At 41.2% G+C, this 19,382-nt stretch overlaps 1 protein-coding gene across 1 annotated transcript; it reads left to right on the top strand.

Moving 5' to 3' along the window:
* The first annotated feature begins 17,973 nt into the window (after nucleotides 1-17,973).
* On the top strand, nucleotides 17,974-19,068 carry GPR68 (G protein-coupled receptor 68). The gene has a single exon (XM_027673484.1). It carries the CDS (start codon nucleotides 17,992-17,994, stop codon nucleotides 19,066-19,068), a length of 1,077 nt encoding a protein of 358 aa, XP_027529285.1. The 5' UTR covers nucleotides 17,974-17,991.
* The last annotated feature ends 314 nt before the right edge of the window (nucleotides 19,069-19,382 follow it).

The raw sequence follows: 19,382 nt of genomic DNA, 5'->3' as shown, positions 1-19,382 counted from the left end.
CCTGAACTGGTAACAGCTTTTGTTTCCAGTTTCAGTGGTGGAATTTGTAACTATCTGTGTTTTTAAGAGTAGTGTGTTTCAGTTTGAGAGACAGAGATTTTAATATGTATCCCATGGTGCAGCTTTCACTCCTGTGGGAATAAAAATAGTGACGTGAGTTAACAGGAGGTCATCTTTTTCATCTGCTACAGTCCCCCTGAGTGACCTTGGACAAGCCCTTTGATCTGTTTATGCTTCAGTCTGTCTATGTAGACAAGAGAGGAAGGAACTGCCCCCCGCCCCTTGCAGCCCTTGGCTCTTTCACAGTCAGAGAAGATGCTTCCTTGTGCAGAGATCACCTTCTGCTCTGTTTGGATATAATGAGGCTCTGATCTCAGCAAGCTCTAGAAACAACTTACTGGAAATTATACTAATAACAACATTAATGCTCTGTATACTTTTTAATACGCGTGCATGAGGCAACATCTGTGTGTGTTTAGATAAGCTGTAAGCAGCAGTATTTGGGCTTTGCACCAGCTGTGATCACCATGCAGTTATCTGCTGGTCTGTGTCTGTGACAGCAGGTACAGCTGTGAACACCACTCCATGTGCATTACAGTCTCTGTGCTTAGTGCCTGCTTTTGGCACTCTCATCTCTTTCATTTATGAATGAGTGGTGAGGGAGGAGAGGGCTGGGCTGGGCTGAGTCCTTCACAGTTCAGCTATAAAGAGCACAGGAGCTGAAACACAGTCTCCTCCTCCTCCTTTCCTGCACTGTTTCACCAACAGCCTTGCTCACAGCTGGGAAGAGAACAGCCTCACCAGCAGCCTGAGCAGGAGCTGGGAGAAGGGAAGTTTTGTGCCCCTCACACTGCAGGCAAAACCTCTTTGCATGAACTCTGCTAACAGGTGAGCTTCACTTTTAACTATTGATTCTTAAAAGCAAGTTCATTTTCCATCATTGGGCCAGGTTATACAAGGTTACGACCCCTGGAGAGGTGGTAGGATAGTTTTTTGGCTGGGTTGTTAAAGCGAAACAACAAGGTACTCCAAGGACTCAACCAAAGCAATGTGTCCAAAAAAATTCACAACTTGAAAATTAATTTCCTTGGCAAAGTTCCCACTCGCGGGAACTTAGAATAAAAGTTTTCACTAAAAAAAACTTTCTTGTGTTCCACTTAGGCACAAGGAGACATGAGTGTTGAAGTTGTATTGATGAAAGGAAATTGTTAAAATAAACATGTATGTCATTACTATATTTTCCAAACACAAAGCCACTTTTCTTGCTGCTGTTCAGAATCTGACGGGAAATTTTAAATGTGAAGGTTTGTTTAGTGAAGTGAAATCCATCAGGTCAGAAATTAATCTTTTTTTTTTTAATAGGATCAAAACCTTTTGTTCATTATTGTAGGTTGCCTGTGTTATGAGAACATTTTTCTGATTCTTGTCAGTCTCTGTAAAGAAACAAGAAAAATAATTCACTGACCGATCAGCTTTGTGTGTCGCATGGGGAGGGGAGTTGAGAAATAGAGAATGTAGAAGAAGTCCTGTCCTTTTCTGTTCAGAACACATGCAGATATTTATTAACAATTTTATTAATAAAAATATAAGGAAACTTAACAGTGAGGCAAGGACTCATAAGACATGACAGTGTCATTGTGAGTACTACGGGACTTTCTGAGCAGTCTGTTAATCAGCACCCACTGTGACTTTTTCCACCTTAGCACCCTGTGTTCACACTGGCTCCAGAAGAGCACAGTGTCTGACCACTTCTTCTTTCAGGTTTGCTTTAATCAAGAAGCCAGTAAAAGTTAGACAATCCTGTGTATTTAACACCCACTCTTCCATTCCTTCTCTGAGGAAACAAAATTTTTTACTGTCTTCACTTCTATCCCTCCTGCTTACCCATCTTATTGCTCTTATGTTGTTGTTCCCCCTTATCAGGATGCTCCTACACATGCAATTGTAAGGTCTTTCTGTTATATGAGGGAAGAGGCAGAAGAGAACCATTTCCAGCTTATTTTACACTCTGTGCTATACAGCTGTAAGTAAGATGATAACATAGAAAATACAACCCCAACGTTTTAGGAGTCTTTCCAGGGTCTGGGAAGTATACTGTAAGAAAATGCTGGGTTTATACGATCAGGCGAATATGTTGCTCTGTGACAGTGGGGCACAGCCAGTGGGGGTGACAATGTTTACATCACATCGTTGTGATTTGAATATCACAGTTTTAAATGAAGAAAGATATGGTTGTTCCAATATCACATTAAAAACCCTTGTGTCACTTGACATCTTCAGTGAGATGTATTTATTTCACTTTGTGGCTGGCAGACAAAAATTGACCTCCCTCCTGTTCTGGAATATGAGGACTGTAAGCAATCTTATAGCAGTGGGAAAAGACAGAAGTGAGATATAGGGAAAGAGGAAAGAAGGGAGGAAGATGTGTCTCAGCAGAACTAGGTGTATGCAGTTGTCACCATACTAGATGTCATCAGTTAGGGTGAGCTCAGGGGATGTCTGGTTGCTGAGGTCAGACAGACAGGAAACTTTTACCTGTGGCTGAGCACAGTTGTACAGGGCCAGGTGGACAAAGGTTGGGGGCATTAATGTAAGTTTTCCTCCCTTTACCAGCCTTGTGGATGGTGTCACTCAGATTAACCAGCTGATACTGTAACTGCAAGTGCACTTGGTATCCCATTAAACAGTGCATGGAGAAGAAAATTTCTTTCCTGCCAGTTTTGCTAGACCTGACCTGAGGGTGCGTTCATGGTGCCTGGGGCTTCACTCCTGAAAGCCATACTTGTGTCAGTGTGGTGATAGCCAAAGAAAGTCATGTCCACTCATGAAGACATTCACACAACTTGGTAACTATTTTTAAGTGAAAAACTGTGGAAAGAGAAACCCAGACATAGTGGCCTTATGAGGCTCATTACATTTATAATTAGCTGAATGTCTCGTCTAAGAGGTTTGTTTTTCTTATAAAGCTTATTCTAAGTGGCTTTTAATGCTTGTTATGAATTATTCTGCCAGCTGAAGCATTTGCAGAGCTGCTGACCCTGACAGCTGATGGCAATTGTTTTTGAAAAGACACAGACTAACTTTAATGTTTCAAAGAAACTGGCCAGTAATTTTAAGTAAAGGTATTAGTAAGCAAGGGCAGCTAGGGAAAACATTGCAGTTTATTCCCTGAGGGGTGCATCCACTGTAACTCTTTCTCTCCACTAGAAATGATGTTCTGAATTCTGTTAATCTACTGGGTAGCAAAAAGAGTGCTTTTTTAGGTACTTCATCTGGAAGCTGTAGCTAATCTGTCTGAAAAAGAGAAAAAGACTAGATAATAGGTTTGAAACACTGTTAGACGGAGACTCAGAAACAGGCTCACCTGAAGGTATGCTCTGTTCCTCTCCATGGAGCCCTCTTGCCAGAAATTGTTTCTGTGGCAACAAACTTGTTTCCAGCTGGGTTGTCTTGGAGTTTGATCTGGGATTGCTTAAGCTCAGATCTGTCACCATGCCAGAGGCAAATAGAAATGCAAAACTGATCTGATCTACAGGTAACGGAGACGGCTGCTGTTACTGCTGCTCCACAAGAGATGTCCTCCTGACAATCTCCACTCACAAATTGCTATGGACAGCTCTTGCTGCTAAGATGAGCCTAGTCTTAATTTCTGAACATAGTTGCTTTATTCTGCAAGGTTTCAAGCTTCCTTTCTCTTATGTTGTGTCCTATGGGTCACCAGTAAAGACACAGAGCTTTGAAGACTGGTTAGATAGCCAACAGAGGAAGGGGAGATAAATAATGAATGCATTACAAAAGCAAATGTAATTGAACCATTAAACTTAAGTCACTTTAATGACACCTGAATAAAATGCTAAAATGGGCAACAACAGCAGGGAAGAATGGAAATCTTACAGAGATCTCATGGTTTGGCTTTCTTTTAACTCAATATTTTAGTAACAATTAGAGTTTGATAATGTTATATCTGGAAACATTTTGTCTTCCATCTGCTAAGAAAGGAGAGTTTTTACTCTGTGATGGATAATGATTTAGTGTCTACTCACATATCTAATTAGAGGATGTATGTTTTATGGTCCATGTTTAAGAAATGTTCGGACACAGCTTTCAAAATAGAAATTATCTTTTAATCTTTCAAGAGGCTTAAACTAAAATCCCTTAACCTATCCTGTCGAGACATCATTATTTGGAATTTGAACTAGGGTCCAAATTTCAGAGATGGTCTTATACCTCCACCTCAGAGCAGGACATGGATTTCTAAACAGCTCTCAGTTTGGACTCTCACATCTTCTATGTCAGCTTTCCCATCTCTCACTCAAGAGCTCATCAGAACTCCCCTGTAACAAGTATTTGATTCTCTCCCTTTCCTGTAGTCAGAAGCATGTTGGGAAGTGAATGGTGTGAGTGTCTTCTTTGACACTAATAGTATCAAAAAAGGGCTTTTTTCATTTCCATGAGGTCACGCCTCTTCAAATATTTTTCTCATTTTTTTCTCAATTTTTGTGTTGAACCTCTTATGTCCACATTAATACCATTATTATGGGCAGGTTTCTCCTCATGATTTTCTTTAAAAGAAGACTAGAGAAGGGTCAGTCGGATCTCAAACATATGGATCAGTCGGATTTCAAGCATGTGGATGGCTGAGTTTGTGCCTCCAGGCAGGATGCTGGGACCTGTCTCCCAGAAGAGAGGTGACAAACTGGACAGGGCTCTGACACAGGGAAGTAGGCAGCCACTGCTTGTGCAGGTGCCAGTGTCATCCAAAAGGTGGGATGGAGAGGGGATAGAAAGAACATTCACAGTCTTAGTCAGAATGCTGAAGTAGAGGAATTCAGCAGCTCTGTGCTGAGGAAGGCTTCATGCACCATATTCGAGGCCAGAGATATAGAGAGAGTCAGTTTCAAGGTATGGCTGAGAAAATGGAAGAGGGAAAGCAAATTCATATACATCGTGAAATGAGAGCACTTGGGAGTAAGGGAAGACCAGACTTTGTTTAAATCTTAATGAAAACAAGACACTAGCACTTAAAAATCATGTGACTACTAAAGTAATTTTTTAAATGAAAATTAAGGGAATTGAGGAAATGAAATTCAGGAAATGAAAATGTAAGCAAACCTGCAGATATAGATGCCAACACTTTGTTTAAAATGATTAATCCATTGGGGACTAGAAGTCATGTATTCTCAAGTGAAAAAAAAAATAAAGGACTGAAGTTTTCAATAGTCATCTTGGGAGCAAGAGCAGCAATGAGGGAAAGAGCACAGAGGAAAACCTTTTGCAAGACACACTGCTTCTCGTGAGAAGTCTGAGAAATAACAATGGAGAACATGTGTTACATGTGACTATTGACTCAGTTCTACAGGAAACTTGGTTAATCTCCAAAAAGGAAACTGCAAAAAAATAAAGAAGCTGAATTAAAGGTAGCAAAAAGGGATAGTTTAGAAGAGTTAAATCTCTACAGACTAGATGGGGACTATTTGGAGACATGCACAAATGCATATGCACAACACACCCCCACACCACCCCACAAGGCTGTATCTAAGGAAGAAATACAGAACAAGAGCCAAAAAAGACTCAACTGAGCCTGAAAGGAAATGAGCATAGCTAAACAGCAGTGCGTGGAAGGGCGGATGGTGTGCTAGACTAGAACAAATTGGATCTAGAACAGAAACATGTCTGAAAGGCACACTGGTGATCAGTGTAAGCCAGAAACACAAACATAGTACAAAGGCACAAAAGAATTATTCCAGTTTTAAATGTCAAACATGCACATGATGTTAGGTACTTCAGTTGAACAGGCTCCTATCCCATGATGAATTTAATCTCTTCAATTAAAATTAATCCAAACAGAAGAAAAATAAGTCAAAGAAAAATCAGGGGAGGAAGGGAAAAACCTTCAAATATTGTAAACAACTTTTCACTTTACCGTGTCTTAAGACTTTTACTGTACAAAATGAATCATATACTGAATCATATATGCAGAAAATGGTATTTTAAAAAGAGATGAGTTTATTGAATGTATCATTGTTTGCTGATGCGTGGAATAATGAAAATGTTAACATTCTCTTTGAACAGATGTGCTCAATCTCTTCAGACATGGCAGAGTTTAGACCACACTTCAGTTAGACTTAGCAAGCAAAATTTTTCTATCAGACAGCCTTTTCTATGTATCAAATGTTATTAGTCAAACATTGATTATTGATGTCCCAAGCTACTGCTTGTCAGTAGCACTGCACAATCATTTTATGCACTGAATTATCAGTAAAGGAGGGAAAAAATTGTACAGATGGATGTTTGGTTGCTTTCCAAACTCCTTTTAGTTAATGAGATAGTCCTGTTTGGGGGGGTATGATGTGCTGATCCTTGGTTTGAAGTGGCATTATAAAAGATGAAAGCAGGAAGATAATTTGGTCCCTGCTTTTGTCTCCAATGTGTTAGTTTTTGGGCAAGTTTTCCCTTGTTACCAGTGAGCGATGTTGGGGAGGCTTGACGGGAGGGACTGCCTTGCATGTTGCCAGCATTCCTTCCCCTTTCTGTGAGAGATGTGGGTGCAAAGACAAGTTGCTCTCAATACACACATCGGCTCTTGGGCCATAAGTGTCTGGCCGAAGGTCTGGGCTGGCAGCCAGTGAGATTTGCTCACCTTTGGTGCGTGCTGACCTGTGTGGGTGCCAACCAGTACTACAGCCCACAGGCTCAGGCTGTAGAGAAATCTGTGGAGTGACTTCTACAGGGCCATGGCACCCCTTGATCAGCCACTCTGTGGAGCAGGAGGGGTGTGGCAGTGCCAGGGGTAGAGGGGCACGCTGGCAAACCAAGGGAGGCAAAATTCATCAAAATGCAGTATAGATATGACTTGGACCTTAAGTCACTGACTTCTATGCAAGACATCTGGCGTTGCCTGATGGAGCACAGTGCTGGTGTCAGAGCAGGCTGCAGCATCAAAAGAGGCAGTAATACAGAGTTTAGGAAAATGAATCAGAAGGGTGATTTTGCCCAAGGCTGTAGATGGTAAAATGAATCAGAACTCATTTAGCTCAGAAGGGTGAAGTTCCTATTTCTCAATCCCAGGATACAACACAGTTGTTCCAGTCATTGTTCCTTACTGGTAATATTGTGCACCGATCATGGCTTATGTGGCTTCTACTAAGACCTTTGTAATCTGGGCTTTGTTTTTGCATTGTCCTTTTTAATGGGTATCAGCATACAAATTTGGGAATACAGGAAATTCTGTTGTCCATGAGTAATTATTATTTACTTGCCTGCTGCTTCTGCAATAGAGACAGGATGCTTCTTTGGCTTCTGTGTCAAGGAGGGCTGTGGGGGAGAGGGACATTGACATGGTTGAGGGGAAAGGAAGATTTGGAGTTTTGTCTCTGAGTAATAACAGTGATTTAAGATGTCTACAGGAAGTGGTGTGATGTGTTTTCCTCCACCCACTGTTCTGTACTCAAGCAAGTCACTCAGGAAGCTTCAGGAAGATGACCTCTGTGGGTAGGAGCTAGTCACAACCACGTATCAGTGAAATTCTTGGAAGGTCATGTCGTCCACCTGGTTGATCTTCAACAGCAGAAAGTAGGGGGCAAATGAGGGTCATTTTTAAAAGCTTTGAGGCAGCTATAGCATGACTAATTCCTGTTATGTGATTCACCTCCCTGATACTACTTAGACTGCTTGCCTGAAATTACACATTGTATGAACTTCTTATTACCATAAATAGGGATTTTCCAAAGTGTTTTTTCTTTTCAGCACTTCCCTGTGCTCAACCAGTTGTTCAGACCTTGCATTTGGCAAAAGGCCCTAATCCTAGATAAAGAATAAGTAGTAGCGTAAGATAGAATGAGTAGTCTGAGGGAACTGACTGATGTAGTTGCCAAGCCACTCTGCATGGTATTTGAAAAGTCATGGCAGTCAGGTGACTGGAAAAAGGGAAACATTGTACTTATCTTTAAAAAGGGTAGAAGGGAGGACCCTGGGAACTACTGACCTGTCAACTTCCCCTCTATGCCTGGGAAAATCATGGAATAGATGCTCCACAACATCCTAGAAGCTATGCTAAGGCACATGGGGGACAGGGAGGTGATTTGGGACAGCCAGCATGGCTCCATCAAGGGAAAGTCCTGCCTGACCAACCTAACGGCCTTCTATGATGGAGTGACTACATCAGTGGACAAGGGAAGAGCTGCAGATGTTATTTATCTGGACTTCTGTAAAGCCTTTGACACACAACATCCTTCTCTCTAGATTGGAGAGACATGGATTCCACGGGTTAGATGGACTGTTAGATGGATAAGAAAGTGGCTGGACTAAGGGTTAGTGGTCAATGGCTGAGAGTCCCAATGGATATCAGTGACAAGTGGTGTCCCTCAAGGTTCCATATTGGACCAGTGTTATTTAACATCTTCACTAATGACACAGACAAAGGGATTGAGTGCACCCTCAGCATGGTTGCAGATGGCACTAAGCTGAGTGGTGTGGTTGACATTCCTGAAGGATGCAATGGCATCCAGAGGGACCTGGCCAAGCTTGAGAAGTGGGCCCATGGAAATTTCATGCTGTTTAATAAGACCAAGTGCAAGATGCTGTACCTGGGTTGGGGCAGATCCCTGGTATCGATCCAGGTTGGGGGATGAACAGATCAAGAGTAGCCCTGCCAAGAAGAAGGACTTGGGAGTCCTGGTGGATGAGAGGCTGGACATGACCTGGCAATGTGTGCTCACAGCCCAGAAAGCCGATTGTATCCTGGGCTGCATCAAAAGCAGTGTGGCCAGCAGGTTGAAGGAGGGGATTCTGCCCTCTACTCTGCTCTGGTGAAACTCCACCTGGAGTACTGCATCCAGCTCTGGGGTCCCCAGCACAGGAAGGACATGGACCTGTTGGAGTGAGTCCAGGGAAGGGACACCAAGCTGATTAGAGGGATGAAGCACCCCTCCTATGAGGAAAGGCTGAGAGAGTTGGGATTGTTTAGCCTGGAGAAGAGAAGGCTTCAGGGTTACCTAATTGTGGCCTCCAGTACCTGAAGGGAGCCTACAGGAAAGATGGAGAGGACTTTTTGCAAGGGCATGTAGTGATAGGACAAGGGGGAATGGCTTTAAACTGAAAGAGGACAGATTTAGATTAGATATTAGGAAGAAATTCTTTACTGTGAGAGTGGTGAGGCACTGGAATCGTTTGCCCAGAGAAGTTGTGGCTGCCCCATTCCTGGAAGTGTTCAAGGTCAGGTTGGATGGGGCTTGCAGCAACCTGGTCTAGTAGAAGGTGTCCTAGTCCATGGGGTTTGAACAACATGATCTTTAAGGTCACTTCCAACCCAAACCATTCTGTGATTCTATGATACTGGACTAATTGGGCTAATTATCCTATCTGCCTTCCTTACGCTTCATCTCAAGTTGTCCTTCATATATGCAGGCCTCAGCTAAGAAGTCCAAAGTCATAAAAACCTGAAATGAAAATGTACAGAAACAGAACATGGAGTTCTCAGAATATCAAAGTTGCAGCAAATGGAGTGATTTACCCAAGATCACGAATAATTGCTTGTCCGTGTTAGGGGAGAATTGGGCATCTATGACTAATTAGTCTTTTGTTTATGTGGATTCTGAAAAAATGTTGCCAACTTCCTTCTTTGACAATAGGTTTATAAATGGAGTCATACAGTAATGGCAAAAGTAAAGTTATTTGTAATTTACAGAATACTTTCATGGTTTTCTTCCACTGAAACTGATACACAGAATAATAATTATTGTACTCAGAGCTTCATGTTAAAGGATCCACTTGGAAGTCAACAAACACTGAATGGGTTGTGTATAGATCTAAATTAACTTTAGTTTAGAAATTCTGTTTAAGTAGGAATTGAGATTTCGTCTTTTTTTTCTGCCCAATTTACGTAAGATGGTTTCAGAGGTTTAAAAAGATACAGTCTGTTTTTTACTGTGTGACTGGCAAGACTCTCTTGCAAAAAGGATGTACAGAATTTGTTCTTCTTATGTAAAAAAAGCAAAGAGAAAAAGAAAAAAGGGAAAATTAGTATAGCAGAGAGGTAGCCTTTCTGCTTTACAAAACCAGCGGAAGAACAGAAACAAAGCTCCCTGCAGCCAACTGCTCTTCACACAGAGGTTTGACAAAACCAAAATTTCTGCAAAATTTCTGATGTGGTGACTTATATCTTATGGACCATACAGCTGTCCTTAAAGTGGTATATGTTTATTTCCAGATTCACTGAGAATGGTTTAGAAACTGATCCAATTAAAAAATACATGGTAGGGTCAGTAATTAACCCCATGCACTTAAAAGATACATTGATGTTGCACATTAAATGAGCTGCACTAAAAGAAGCTGAAAATCAAGGTCAAGTACACTAGGATAAGGACTTAGAAATCTTGGGGTCTCTAATGCCACCTAATTTTTAGCCCACTTGCATATTTAAATGAGGCTATGATCTTTAATGAATATAGTTGTTATTTCTACAGGACTTTTGTCTCAATATGAGCCAAGCCAGTTTGTCTGAGCTCAACACAACTAGTGCCCTGCTGAGATGCTTGAGCCCAGTCTGAGCACCTTTCTTGTAGAAACATAATGCAGTGGACTGGGATTACCTTGTTTTTCTTCCTGCACTCTTTTTCCTTGATCTGCCAGGCCAAGTAACAAACCACTGCAGTTTTCCTGTTTTATGTCCCTGAAGTAACAGACAGTACTAGCTTGAGTGTTTCTCCATGGCTTTGCTTTGTGCCTCTAAGAGTAGTCGTGTAATATGTTGCCTTATCCCAAGGGGTGAACAAGAATAAAGTATCTTACTCACTAGCATTGTTTCCATCTCTAATAAATATACCTATCATCCAGTTTTTTGTTTGCTTGTTTTATCTACAGCAGTCATTGGAAGGACATTCGAGTGTTTCACAAGCACTACCAATTTACTTCAGGAAACTCCTGTCTGTAATGGAATATAAGTTTGAATTTGTGAGGACAGAAAAATGTGGATTATATATAGTTTGGTTGCCCAAAGTACTTGGTCCTCTTCTTATTTGCCTGTGTATTATAGTGGAAAAGATTCCAGCGACTTCATCCATGGTGAGTAGAGAGGACACCTGACTTTATGCCCTTTAAGTACTGCATCCTACTGTAATTCTTTTCTTCTCAGCAGTAACAGAGTGAACCTAAGTGCATTGTTATCCATCCTGCTGCATAGCCAGATATCCCCCATTGCAAACTGACTATCTGATTTTTTTTTCTTTCCAAGCATGGTAATTTTGTATTTGTTCTCAAAGGATTTTATTTTGTTTTCACACTCAAGATCATCTTAAATCCTGTTAGTATTATATATTCCTTCCTAAATCAGTATAATTTGCTGATTTATTTAGTGCATTTTCTATCCCATTCAAATGTGATTGAAATTATGACATTATGAATACCTGAAAACACTGATTAGCATCCTGAAATGGGGAGATTATCTCACAGTCAACTCAGTCCAATAGTGAACTACAGTTGGCTGCTTTCTGAGTGTGGTTGTGTAACACATCCAGCATTACATGATACCTTTACAATTTCCCAGGTGTAATGAGAACGTGCTTTAGGATGAGTCAAAGTCTTTATAAAATAAAGTTGTATTACCCATGTTGCTTCCTGTGTAGCTGTTTGGCCACATACCTCACAAAACAAGGAAATGAGATTGGTCCAACACTACCGTTTCTTGTTGAGTTGTGTGTCTCTTATTGCAGCAGCTTCTCTAAGGCAGCCTTCCAAGCTGTTTGACTGCAGTGCTGCTGCCCTTGCTGCTTCTGTGCCTTCTCCCTTGTCCTCCCTGCTTTTCTCCAGCCCTGAAGTGCCACTGCTGACTCTGTTCCTCTCAAGCCTTGCCTTTCCCCATGCCCTTGTGCATGGGTGCTCAGTGTGAGAAAGGAATTGTTAGGGTGTCACAGGAGCTGAGAGTTGTTGAGGAGGAGGCTGTCATATCTGAAATCAGGCTGCAGAAGCCATGAGGACAGGGATTGCACTGAACTGTGGCAGGTAGTTTCTGGAAGCTGGGGAACTGACGTGATTGGGATATTTGGGGGTTGATGCTATGTGGGGCAGGACTGTCCACTGTCAGGGAGGGGAGGCAATAGGTTCATGGATTAATCAGGGGAGATGAGACCAACTTCCACTACTGTCTTTTATCATTTTCAACTCTGCTTTCTGCTCACTGGAACAGCAACATGATTTGCAGACTGGCAAGTCTGCACATTGTGGGGAAAATAGGACCCATCCATGCCCATGCTGGTCTTCCTACAGAGAGCAGGTAGGACTTAGGCTGGAGCTTCTCCCATCATCCTGAGGTAGAGTTTGAAATAAGTGCAGTTGCCAACCCCAGCCCACCTTCATCTTCTCCTGAAGTATGGCAGGACTCACCTGGGGTGTCTCCACAGCTGTGAGTCGCTTCTGTGAACGCATGGTTATTGACTGTCTGATGGCTTGTTCTGGCTGAAGCTAGACTGACTGGTGTATAACTGCAACTACTCTTTTTCACAATTGTTATGTCTGTTTTACCCCAATTCACCATAATTTCTGAAACATTATCAGCAATAATTCACACATTGCTTTAGCTAATTCCCTGGGAGTGCACATAGCCTTTCAAAATATCTGTTAGTCTTTGCTTATGTATATTCTTCTATGCCTCCTTCCTACTGTTAACAGTAATTTTGTTAGATGACGGGTCACAATTTTGGTTCTAAAGATTGGAATAAAAAATAACAGCAAATATTTCAGCTATCTTTAGATCCAAAATTTGTGTTTGCTCCTCATATGTACCTGTTTTTTTTTCCTTTACTAACCTTGTGTGTTAATACAAACATCCTTCATTGCCTTTAGTGGCTTTCTACTTGGTACTCTTTTAGAATCAGAATTGTTTAGGTTTGTAGGGACCTTTAGAGGCCGTGTGGTCTGACCCTCCTGCAATGAGCAGGAACATTTTTGATTAGACCGGGTTGCTCAGAGTCCCAACGTGACCTTGAATGTTTCCAGGGATGGAGCAGCTGCCACCTCTCTGGGCAATCTGTGACAGCGTTTCAATAACCTCATCATAAAAAATATCATTCTTGTATCTAGTCTGACTCTACCCTCTTTTAGTTTAAAACCATTACCCCTTGTCCCGTTGCTACAAGTCCTATTAAAAAGTCTGTCCCCATGTTTCTGTAAGAGTCCCCTTAGGTACTGAAAGGCTACAACAAGGTCTCTACAGAGCCTTCTCTTTTCCAGACTGAACACCTCCAGCCCTCTCAGCCTTTCCCCATAGGAGAGGTGTTCCACTCCTCTGGCCATTTCTGTGGCCTTCCTCTGGACCTGCTCCAACAGATCTGTCTTTTATATCATAATTCTTCTGATTGAATCCAAACATCATTGTGCCATTTCCTCACACTCAGTCATGCATCCCCATTTCCAATTTCTTCTATTTTTTTTTCAAACTTGCTCTAAAGATATTATCCTGTTTCTGCCCATTTTATACTGTTTGACCAGTCCCTAGTCTCTTCTGCTGGGAAGAGCAGCCTCTTTATCTGACCTTATTCTTCCAGGCTTTGTGAAACAGGATCAAACAAGCAGACAAACCCTCAAGAGCTGAAGAAAGCTTAGTGTGTAAACTTAAGGTTGGTGTTTGTGTAGGTAATGACCTGAACCAAAGCCTAAACTGAAACAACTCCAGGTTTCTGGTTCCAAGATAAACAGGACAGTTAAAGTCCTGCTATGACAGTCAAGTGATTCAGTCCTGTCTGCACTGTATGACAGGTGCAAGGACGGATTAAATAGCAAGAGAGCTACCATCATATAAAGGCACACGACCACATTACACTCCCTGTTAATGGAAATGAATGCTTTGTGGATGAGAGAAGCTGGGTGCACAACTGTTGCAAATTCCATCAAGGAAGTCCTTTGACGTAGTCCCATTTGTCTCTGCCAAAAACTATGTATGTCTTATTGCAGACAGATTTCTTTCAATGAAAACTGTAGCAATGTTCACTGAAAACCCACCTGGGCTCTGTGCTAGTACTTGGTCTGAGGGGAAGAGGCTGTTGTTGTCCGTGGCTCTGCGCTATTTTCCATGCTGTTGCCAGCAGGCAGCGTTTTATATGTGCACTGCACCATGGTTCATGGTGCAGGAGGGAGTCATGTTTTTGTCAGCAGTTAAGGCACAGAGGAGTTGGGAAAGAAATGAACTGTTGTTGAACTACCCAGTGAGTAAAGTTGGCTTGTTTAAACCAAGAAAAAAAGAGGCTTTCTGAAGCCCAGGGATCCTTGGCTTTGTTTTTAATCCAGAAAGAAGAGCATTGTTTGGAACTCATGTAGATGGAGGTCGTCCTCTAATTTTTTGCCAAGACTTGGGTTTAGATGGTTATAATCTAAAAGATGTGGGCATATATGAGAGAGAAATATTGCCTGGAAATTTCTGCAGACTTGTTGTACTGAAGGTGTTACATAAACTATGCTCAAAAAAATCACACAGCTGCACTATATCCATATTAAAGCTGTCTAAATGAAATGCCTGCGTGTTCCTGTTCAAAACTGCTTTCAGCTTTATGATTGTCTGCACCCCAGATGCTTTTCATACAGCAGCTTTTTTCATTTTTCCCCTTCCCCTATCCAGACAAGGTCAGTAAGTAAAAGGGAGCTATTAGTCTTTTCTCTTCTAAACCCTGCATCACCTTTCCTTCAGTTTCCACTTTTTCAGACAGCTTGTAAAGTATTGTGTCATATGTTCTTATTAACAGGGTGGGTTCTTCTGCAATCATTTGTTTAAACCTGCCATTGCTGTCCTTGGATACCAGGTTTGTTTGAAAAAAATCCTACAGTTTCACTCCTTGGCTGGTGTAGAGCTATGTTTAGGGTGCTGGGGGAAAGGTGAACTACCTCTGTATTTCTCATTTGGCTACTGAGTCTGTCCTTAGCCAGGCACGAGTGGTCAGAGGGTACAAAGGTGGCCCAGAGCCCACACTCTGAGGAGGCTGAAACAAGGGAAGGATTTCCTGGCTCACTGCTGTTACTGACCAGAGGACCAGTATAAAACAACTATTGCACAAGCATCTTTGAAATCAGAGAGGGTTTGTTAGCACAAGGCAAAGAATCACAGAATCACAGAATTGTTAGGGTTGGAAGGGACTTCTGGAGATCAAGATTTGTTACAGGCAACCTTCTCTTCCTGCCCCTTCAAACACCCCACTCCAGCACTTCCTCTGGGAGCAGGAAATGTTCTTGTAATCTTAAGTGTATAGTATATTAGCATAATGTCATATCAATAAGACTTTTGTTGTCTCCTTCACATTCTGCATTCTGACAAGACTCTCAAACGAAACAGAAATTATTTTTACAATCATGTTCTCTGTACATAAACGTAATTTAATAAAAACATTTAGAGTTCTTAGAGGAAAAGAAACATTTTCAAAAAACTGTATAGTACATCTGCTTTTCCTCATACTGTGATCCATAATGAATCACTGGGTAACACTGAATGAAACTCAGTGCTGTTAAATTATAAAGAGACATAAAGACTTATCAACAGCTTTTGTACTGCTATTTGGCCTCATCAACAGGAGCTGGATACTGACTGGACACTAAATTGGTAGATATGATGATAGGTCTCAGATTATTAGGTATTTTAGACAACAACTAAGGTGTGCTAAGCATCGAATTATTATACAGAGATGCTATCAAATACAAACTCAAGCCTAGAGCTCTGTACTGAACAGGTGGGATGGGGTGAGTAGGTTATCAAATCTGCCTCAGCAAAGATTCTGTGCACTTTTCTTGTGGGTGGGGAGCCAGGTCTTCTGCAGATGGAAGAGCTGTGTGATTGTTATGAAGCCTTTGAGAAACTGGATAGTGTTCCAGGAGAACTAATGGCCCCTAAGTGACAGTGTTCTGGGAAATCTGTACATAACTGTAGTGATTGATTTCCACGGTACATGTCAGTACTGCTAATGTTGTCATTTTTATTCCATTGGAAGGTTATGGCAATGTCTTGGAGCAAACTTCAAACTAAACCATAGGTGTTTGTGACTGGGTCCCTTAAGGAGCATTTCTCCTTTTGTGCTTGATTTATGAATTATAACTATTGTGACACCAAAAGTGGAGCAGGTGAACCCCTCAAACTTCAAGGGAGTTGCTTAAGAGTGAGAGGAGGAGAACATAGTCCTGGACTTGGCCAGTCTTTCACGCAAGTGGCACCAGACAATGGAGTTAAAAGTTTTGAGAGAGATGAACTTACGTTGTTTCATGACTGAGAGTATCTGAGATCCCGAAGAATATTTTGACCAAAACCAGGCTTGATGTTCTGTCTGTTGGAAAGAAAAAGAAAAAGTAAAGGAATGAAATATACGTTCTGATTCTTACTTACATGTGTTTACTGTGAATTCTGTGGGACTGTGCTACCCTGGTTGAATCTAAACAATGAAAGCCTTTGCAGGTTTGATCACTTATTTCAGCCAGGCAATTCTTTTAAGGCCTAAAGCAAGAGATTTTCTTTTCAGTTTCTACAGGGATAAAGCCTACCACTATATAAAAAAAGCATGTATTAAAAAAAATTATTTGACAATAACATCCTCAAATGCTGCAGCTGACAGTAATTTTACTGTAGTGTGGTCATGTTCTCATAAGGGTTGTCTTGGAAGAAATTGTACGTTCCTAGATGGCACAGAAGATGATGACAAAAATACAAATTAGTATAGCAAAGAGGAAAAAGCAACAAAGCCTTATCTTTGTCCTTGAACAGTGCTCCTTTTGAATCCATGGTAACTGAAGCTGTATGAAGAGTACACAAATTGCTGACCTTACAAAAGTATACACCTTAACCCTGCATTTTCTGAGAAGAGATTGAAACAAACAGGCTTGCTGTTCTGCATCATCAGGTTAAACATGCATCTCCTCCAGACTAGGCACAGTTTGCCCTGCTGTTTTCCAGTGCTGAGCACTTGTGCAAATGTGAATATATCACGAGGTCATAAAACGCTGAATGCAATATTTCGTCATTTAGTTTAGGGTTAAATCACTGTGAGCTGGGTCCAGGTTGAACATTTGTCCTAGTTGAATTGAGTGCTAACCCATTGTCAGCAGTGGTTTTTGTGTCTTAAGTAGTAATAGTATAGTATAGCAATAGTTTGTAGGGTTATGTGTTTGGATTATAGAAGATTCTTCAGGTGAAAACCATTATATTCATATTCAGTGAAGATGAAAAGATGCAAATGTATAAGTAGTAAGAGTAAATGAGTATTTTTGAGAGTTGATAGAAAATAAGGAATATGTAATAGCATATCCTGTAGAACTGAGACCATGGGGATAACTGTACCAGTGTCCTTCCAACAGAGGAAGACAGCTTGCTTTCAGGATTATGTTTACAAGTAACTGTAAGAGAAGTGCTAAAAATTCCATTTTTTTTCTTCATCCTGAAGAACTGAACTGCATATTACATGGTATTTTGTATCTAAAGGAAAAATTAAGAAATGGAAATTAAAAATAAACTGTTTTGTGCACCCTACATCCTCTAAGAAAGTCCGAGTGGACTGCTGGTTTGCCAGAGATATTTTTCCATCATAGACAGAACTAATTACTGCTTTTCTGCCTCATCTGCAAAACAGAGATGATATTCCTTCACATTTTAGATACCTCCAAAGCTAAAGCAACGAATGTTTGTAATTTGCTTTGGAATTCTTGGACAAAAAATTTTCTAGTATTTTTCTGGTAACTACTAGGACTTACTCATATGAATCATGGTTTCCCAGACAGGTTTTATCTTCTATCAAAGATTATAAGAAATTTAGGGCTAGGGAAAGGCAGTTTTCTGAAAACTGCACTATATACTTAACAATTGTATCCCTTTTAAAGATTTTCATGTGTTTTATTTTCAGGTTATTAACATCCTGCAGCAAGTCATCACTTCAGCCCAAAGATTTGTGGAAGAAATAAGCAATGCATGAAACTGGATGTAATTAAGTCTTACATTCAGGACCCTGATGAGTGATACACAGGGAGAAGTAGAAGATGGTGAATCTCACAGAGAACGCAACTGAGAAGTGCAATATTAATCATGATATCCATGAGACATTATCCCCTGTGGTATACATATTTGTATTTATAGTAGGCTTGCCGGCTAACTGCCTGTCCCTGTACTATGGGTATTTACAGATCAAAGCTAAGAATGAACTGGGTATCTACCTTTGCAATTTGACTCTAGCAGACCTGCTCTACATATTTTCTTTGCCTTTTTGGCTTCAGTATGCTTTGCAGCATGACAATTGGACCTATGATGAGCTGCTGTGCAAAATCTGTGGCATCATCTTATATGAGAACATCTATATCAGCGTGGGCTTCCTCTGCTGCATCTCCATTGACCGCTATCTCGCCGTCGTGCACCCCTTTCGGTTTCAGCAGTTTCGGACAATGAAGGCAGCTGCAATTGTGAGCATCATTATCTGGACCAAAGAAATAATGACATGCTGCTTTGTCTTCACACACGGGGAGATCAGTATGGATGCTGAGAGCCACTTGGTGTGCTTTGAACACTACCCCATCAAACAATGGGAGCACAATGTCAATTACTACCGCTTCTCTGCTGGCTTCCTCTTCCCCTTCTTTCTGCTGGCCTTCTCTTACTGTGGGATTTTACGAGTTGTCCACAAGAGTCCCGGCACTCAAAAGAAGAAGAAAACTCAAATTAAAAGACTGGTTTCAAGCACTGTTTTCATATTTTTAGTTTGCTTTGGACCATACCATATCCTACTTGTAGTTCGTAGCTTGTTGGAGAACAACTGTTCATTTGCTGAGAAAATATTTAATGTTTATCATATTTCTCTCCTGTTGACTACTTTTAACTGTGTTGCTGACCCACTATTGTACTGTTTTTCCAGTGAAAGCACTTACCAGAACTTTGTCAAGATGCGAGACTCTTGTCTAACATGTTTAGGGCGTCTGAGGACTGAGACGAAGGAATCCTATCCGCTGAACAGTACAGAAGCACCCAACAGGACACAGCACGAGCAACAATCTGGGATATTACAAATACCATTTGATGGTACCGGAATGAAGGACTGCTCTACAGCTAACATAGGCAGCCTATAGCATTATTCAAGAAAGGACATCAATCTTGAATCTGTGGCTATGGCTGTGTTTCTGTATCCATCTGAATTATACCTTCATGTATTACAACAGTGTGACCTCCCAAGGGCTTATGAGCAATGTTGTACAGTGAGGTTGTTTCTGGAGGTGCTTGGACTTTGTAACTAAACTGACTTGGCATGTGCTTTCCTCACTATTGTCAAGCACATCTGTTGTTGTTGTGCTACCACTTAAGACTTGTTGTCTTGATGACTGCATTGACTGGAATAAGCTAGTACTCATGGTGTGTGGTTCTAGTGAATTTGTTTTGAATTGCT

The sequence above is a fragment of the Neopelma chrysocephalum genome, unplaced genomic scaffold, assembly GCF_003984885.1.
Source record: "Neopelma chrysocephalum unplaced genomic scaffold, ASM398488v2 Primary Assembly neopelma1_24, whole genome shotgun sequence".
In the NCBI taxonomy this organism is placed as follows: Eukaryota; Metazoa; Chordata; class Aves; order Passeriformes; family Pipridae; genus Neopelma; species Neopelma chrysocephalum.
Note: the sequence above shows the minus strand (reverse complement) of the source record. Positions and strands in the feature narration are given on the sequence as shown.